At 51.1% G+C, this 5,916-nt stretch overlaps 1 protein-coding gene across 1 annotated transcript in view; it reads right to left on the bottom strand.

The window, feature by feature from the left end:
* Nucleotides 1-5,916, bottom strand: part of GALM (galactose mutarotase) — a 46,235-nt gene that overhangs the window by 1,379 nt on the left and 38,940 nt on the right. The window contains exons 5-6 of the mRNA XM_019516179.1: nucleotides 3,667-3,808; nucleotides 2,716-2,890 (exon numbers count right to left, since the gene is read on the bottom strand). Coding sequence (XP_019371724.1) covers nucleotides 2,716-2,890; nucleotides 3,667-3,808 — 317 coding nt within the window. The remainder of the gene's footprint in view (nucleotides 1-2,715; nucleotides 2,891-3,666; nucleotides 3,809-5,916) is intronic.

The raw sequence follows: 5,916 nt of genomic DNA, 5'->3' as shown, positions 1-5,916 counted from the left end.
CAGCCCCGCTCATCATGGTGCCTGGCCACCCGCACATGCAGGCCCGGTGGCCTCAGCGCTGCTAGCCCAGAGTGCGGTGTCTGGCAGACAGTGGCTCCCACCACCTCGCCCTGCACAGGTCGTGCCAGGACCCTGCCTGCCGAGGCCCTCCCCCACTCCCGTGCTGGCTTTCCACATGCTGCTGGGGATGGGAAGAAGCTGGCCACGTTGGCACCAGCCAGCAGGAGCGGTGGCAGAGCCATGTGCTGCTCGGGACTGACTGATGCAGGTAGGGGGAAAATGCAGCTAAGCCCCTGCCACTCCGGCTGGGCTCATCCTGTCCCGAGCAGCGCACGGCTCTGCCGCCACTTCTGCTGGCAGGTGCAGACCTGGCCAGCCTCCTCCCATCCCCAGCAGCATGTGGGAAGCCAGCTTCAGCTGCATGCTGCTCCGGATGGGATGGACCCAGCCGGGTCAGCATCAGCCAGGAAAAGCGGCATGCAACTGAAGTTGGCTTCCCACATGCTGCTGCAGACGGGAGGCGGCCAGCTGGGTCAACACCAGCCAGCAGAAGCGGCGGCGGCGGAGCCGTGTGCCGCTCGGGACTGACCGGCGCAGGTATGGGAAAGTGCAGCTGAGCCCCTGCTGCTCTGGCTGGGCTCATCCTGTCCTGAGACGCACACAGCTACTCCTTTTCCCACACTCACCGCGTCGGCAATGTCAAGCTGACACGGTGCATGTGGGAACCTTATCCCTTCCCCAGCCCTTCAGCAGCCATTAGGAAGCTGTTGGGGGGTTGGGGGAGGTACAATGGGTGGGAACAAAAGTAAACAGTGTTTACTTTAGTTTCCTGTCACAGCACTGTGGGCCTCAGAAAATGGCTTGGCGGGCTGCATGTTGGACAAGCCTGGTCAAGAACACTGGGTTAGAGACTGGAGGCCCTGGTTTTCATTTTAATTCTCCTAGTGCCATTTTAGGCATAGATTGTTTAACCCAGAGGTGTCAAACTCATTAGGCCCTATGGCCAGATCCAGACCACGAGGCTGCTCATGGGCTAGATGGTCCACAAATGCAGCTATGGTATTAAATTCCCAGGCTATCAGAGCTGCTGTTTTGGAATCCAGGGAGTTAATGCAGCTACTGGTACCCACCTCTCTTCCTCTATTGCCAAGCTGAGATAGCAGAGGCAACTAAAATCCCATGGTGGGTAATGGGCGGGAGACAGCTGTATTAACTCCTACGGTTCTGAGCTGTGTTGAAACAGCAGGGATTAACACCCCTGCTGCTGGGGCTATGAGGGCCACGGCAAGTGTGGGCTAGATCTGGCCTATGGAGGAGGGTGGTCTTGGCTGCAAGAAGCTCTGTGGTCTGGGTGATTCACCTTCATGGGCCAGATAGCATATGTCTGACACCCCTGGTTTAACTCAATACAACCTATTAGGGCTCTTATTAGGGCCTAAGAAACATAATGCTCCTACTGAAATGGAGGAGCTAGGAACAAGCAAGCTACTTAGTTTGTTCAAAGCTTTGATGCAGTTTTGTGCATTCCAAATGGCTGTTTCACATGCAGATACCACCCCCGCTTTTTGGGGGTGGGGGTTATTCTGAAGTGGAGCAGATAATCACTATTTGCAGGCTGGCAGGAGGACACATTTTCACAGAAACCTGAACGCACATTCTTACACCTCCGTGAGTGGGAGCTGGGCAGAAAGGAAAAGCTGTCTGGCGCAACTAGCTGCTAAGTTCCCACCATCCTACCCATCACCATCGCTTGAGAGGGGTGTTCAGCTGCCTCCTTACTTGGTAGTCTCATTCCCCAGCTGCATTGTGAGCTCTGTACTATGTTTTGGTTAGAGACATCCCTACCTGTAGGAGAGGCTGCTGCCTGGATGCACAAACAGAAAAGGTCCCTGGGCACCTACCATATGAGCAACAGGAGCTTGGCCTAAGGTCAACAGAATTATGGCCCCTGAGGTAGTTTCCTATAGGCTGGTTCCATACCAAAACTAATATTTTAACCATGCCAATGCAGCAAGAGAGACGAACGGTTTGAACATAGCTCTTCCCTGCATCTCCACAAGGAAAGTTTTACTGAGATAGGACTGTTGCTGGTAGGCTTTATCTGATAAAGTGCTCCTGAGACTGGTCTGCACTACAAAAAGTTTGCAGGTCTAGCTGGGATGAACAAAGCTTCTGAGTGGAGATGCAGCTTGCAGCAGTGAAAGGCACTCCCTCACTGGTCCCTCAGCAGAATAAGCTATGCCAGTGAAAGGACAATCACTGTTACCAGCTGAGGGGGCTTTAGGTTTTGATTAGAGCTGTGATTTGTTTTCACACTCTTAACAATGGAACCATGCTACCAAAACTGTCCCAAGCTTACCTGGCCCTTACCTGAAAGCAGTCAGACCAGCAAAGCCATGCTTTACACCAAGTCAGCAAAGGCACCTCACTAGCTGTGCTGGTACTAACGCAACTGTGCCAGTGCAACTGCATCTACACTGAAGCTCTGCCAGCTAGAATCACACCCCTCTGTGAGCCCTGTCCTGATCTTACTAAAGCAGGCATCTGTCATGAAGACCGGCTGGTATGAAGGCATTTCCTCATCCTGCCAGCCCAATGATACCGATACAATAATGACACAGCAGGCCTGTCTCTCCATAGGTGCTTCGGCAATTCCCAGGCAACAAGAGCAGACTCAGCCCAAGGCTAATGCAGCACCAGGAGAGATGCAGTTACCTTGTTGACTGCATCCGGCCAGTTTTGGGTTTCCAAGCAGAAGGCAGAGTGCTTGGGATACGTTGTGCCACCCTTGCCTGTCAGAGAGCCATCCAAAGCATTTCCAGTGTAAAACTGGACCCCTGGCTGTGTAGTGTAGACCTCCAGGGTTCTGCCACTGTGGGGGTGGTGAACTCTGTAAACAGAGACACAGTTAATGTTGTTCCCAAAAGAGTGCAGAGAGATGAGGGCAAGGAAGGAGATCAGAGGACAAGGAAACTGGGCTGGGTGAGGGAAAGGATATCAGCTCTTTCAGAACAGAAGGCAATGTCTCTCTGCCCCACAGGAACAATGTCTTGTACTCTCTCCCCAGACAACAGAGAGGAACCAGAAGTCCACTGCTGGACCCATGTACCTCTATGGATACCCTAATTCCCCAAGGAAAGACTCAGTCTGGGCAGGAAGAGGATAAGGAGGACTCAGTCATGTGGTGAACAGAGACAGCTGGTCTAGGAGAGACAGAGAGGAAGATGTGGAAGTGGGAAAACAGCACATGGGGAGAGGGACAGAGAGTGAAGGAGGGTGAAGCAGGGAAGACACCTAATCTGGGCTGGGAAGGGAGAGGCAGCTCTGACTGAGGGTAAGATTTGGTTTTCCTCAGGCTCTGTGGAATCTGGGACAACACAGCAGTCCTCCATTCCCAGCGATAACAGCTTGGCCCTGCCTCAGCAGGACCTGTCAGGAAGGATGCTGTGAAAGCTGTAAGGTTGTCCCAGTTCTGCACGTGCCACAAGACCATGCTGGTGGGAAATGGGACAGATGGAAGGAACAGGAAATCAGGAACTGACCCCATTCATTCCAGGACAGTGAATCTACCCTCCATGGATGGCACAACCTGTCTGTGACACCAGGGCAGTAAGACAGCCATCACCCCACTGGGCATCCACACGAGGGGTCACCCTGTGTTCCTACCTTGCACAGAACTGCCGAACCGCTGATTGCTTGAGACAAAAGTTATGGTCAAAGCCATCAAGATGGAACTTCTTCAGGTGCTTCCCAATCTCCACAGGCTGCCTGAGGTCAAAGCCTGTGCCCTGCACCGCAGCCACTTCTCCTGCATGGGAAAAGCACCAGAGTGAAGCCTTTCTGGGAATAACCAGGGTTTCTGGCAGCAGTGGCCAGAGATGCACCAAGACACCTGCTTTCCAGGCAGGGGGATGCTGTAGTTTTATAATACTGTTCTTGGGAGAGGAGCAGAGGGTTTAAAATGTATGACCTTTGACATATTGTATCAGCTTTATGTCAGCCTGGACCTAACAAGGCAATGAAGTTCATGCTCACCTTTAGGTCAGTGCACTACACTTTTCCTTAAAGTTAAAGTTAAAGCACAGTAAGCTTTGAAAGGAACCTGTATTTTGCCCAATGTGGTCATCAGCCCTACCTGGTTCTCACAGACTAAGAATGGGCGTTTGGCTGAATAAGCACCTCGAGAGGTTGGTCTTTTGCTGTTCCAGGTCTTGCAATAGCAGATCCCTTCACTTCTGCATGGTTTTGCAAATCCTTCAGGCTCCCTCCTTGCTTGCTGCTAAAGAGCTGGTGATGGCGGGAAGAAAAGGGAACAGGGCATGCCCTAGCCACAAGGATTTTCAACCTTTTTTAACAAGTGTACCCCTTCTACCTCAAAGTTTCACCTCATGTACCCCTTTATATTTTTTTCTTGGTTTTAGTGGGCGGAGGGGAGGGGGCAGATCAAGGCTCCCATGGTGAGGGAGGGAGTGGGACTGGGGCAGGGGCAAGTGCTGCACAGCCAGGGCAGGGTGCAGGATGGAGCCGTGAGAGCGGTACGTCTGGGGGGTGAGGAGGGGGGCAGTTCCTGCTGCTATACAGGCCCCAGTGGAGGTCTGGAGGGCACATGCCTCCCAGAACTATGTGCAGGGTGGAGGCAGCTGCTGCTGCAGGCTGGACTCTGCACCCCACTGCCCCAAGAGCACCCCTCCCTCTCCCCTGGGTAAGAAGCCAGAGAGAATTCCAGCAACTCGTGAATGAGACATTACCAAGAGAGAACCCAGAAGGGGTCAAGGAGCACTGCACAGGACTTAAGACAGCTGTTCTCTCATCCTGTGAAAATACCATAGGATACAAGACCAGGAAACAGCAAGTCTGGTTTGACAAACATGACAAGGTCTCATTGACAGGAAATGGAAAGCTTTCTGTGCCTGGCAGAATAACATTAACTCTGCTGTCAAGAAAAATGCACACCAACAAGCAAAATCAGAGGTACAGAGGAGAACACGAGAACTGAAGAATGAATGATGGATTCAGAAATCAAAAGAAATCCAACATTTGGCTCACATCCGTGCACTCGTGGCCTCTTCAGTGCTACCAAAGCTGTCTATGGTCCTACCACTCAAAGACTTAATCCTCTAAGATCAAAGGATAGAACAACACTCCTGAAAGACAGCGAATCCATCAATGCTTGCTGGAAAGAACATTTCCAGGACCTTCTGAATTATGACTCAACTGTCAATGAAGATAAGATTAATAACTTCCCACAAAAATCAATCAGAGAAGACCTTGGTTTGCTGCCTACCCTGGCAGAGGTTGGGAGTGCCATCAGGAAAATGAAGAATAACAAGGCAGCCGGTGTTGACAGAACACCTGCAGAGATTTTCAAAGGAGGAGGAGAACAACTTATGTGTCAGCTTCATGTCCTCATCCTTAAAATCTGGAACAAGGAAGAAATCCTAGCTGACCTAAGGGATGTCTTGATTGTTACTATCTTCAAGAAGTGGGGCAGAACTGATTGCAGAAACTATTGAGGCATCTCATTGTTGGCCACTTCTGGGAAAGTCATCGTCCATATCCTTGCTAACCGTCTTCTCCCACTTGCGGAAGAAATTCTTCCAGAATCTCAAAGTGGCTTCAGACCATCTCAGGGAACTACAGACATGATCTTTACAACACATCAAATACAGGAGAAGTGTCACGAGCAAAATCAACGTCTCTATTTGGCCTTCATTGACCTCTCTAAAGCCTTTGATTCTGTAAACTGCGAAGCCCTATGAAAAATCTTGTCCAAATCTGACTGCCCAAACAAGTTCATCAGTGTTCTGAGACTTCTCCACAACATGTCAGCAAGGGTTCTCAGCAACGGGAATCAAACAGACCCATTTGAGGTGAAAACTGGAGTGAAGCAAGGTTGTGTCATCACTCCAATTTTGT

The sequence above is a fragment of the Gavialis gangeticus genome, unplaced genomic scaffold (assembly GCF_001723915.1).
Source record: "Gavialis gangeticus isolate Ggan-Ray unplaced genomic scaffold, GavGan_comp1, whole genome shotgun sequence".
Lineage (NCBI taxonomy): Eukaryota > Metazoa > Chordata > Crocodylia > Gavialidae > Gavialis > Gavialis gangeticus.
This window is presented reverse-complemented; position numbering and strand designations above follow the sequence as displayed.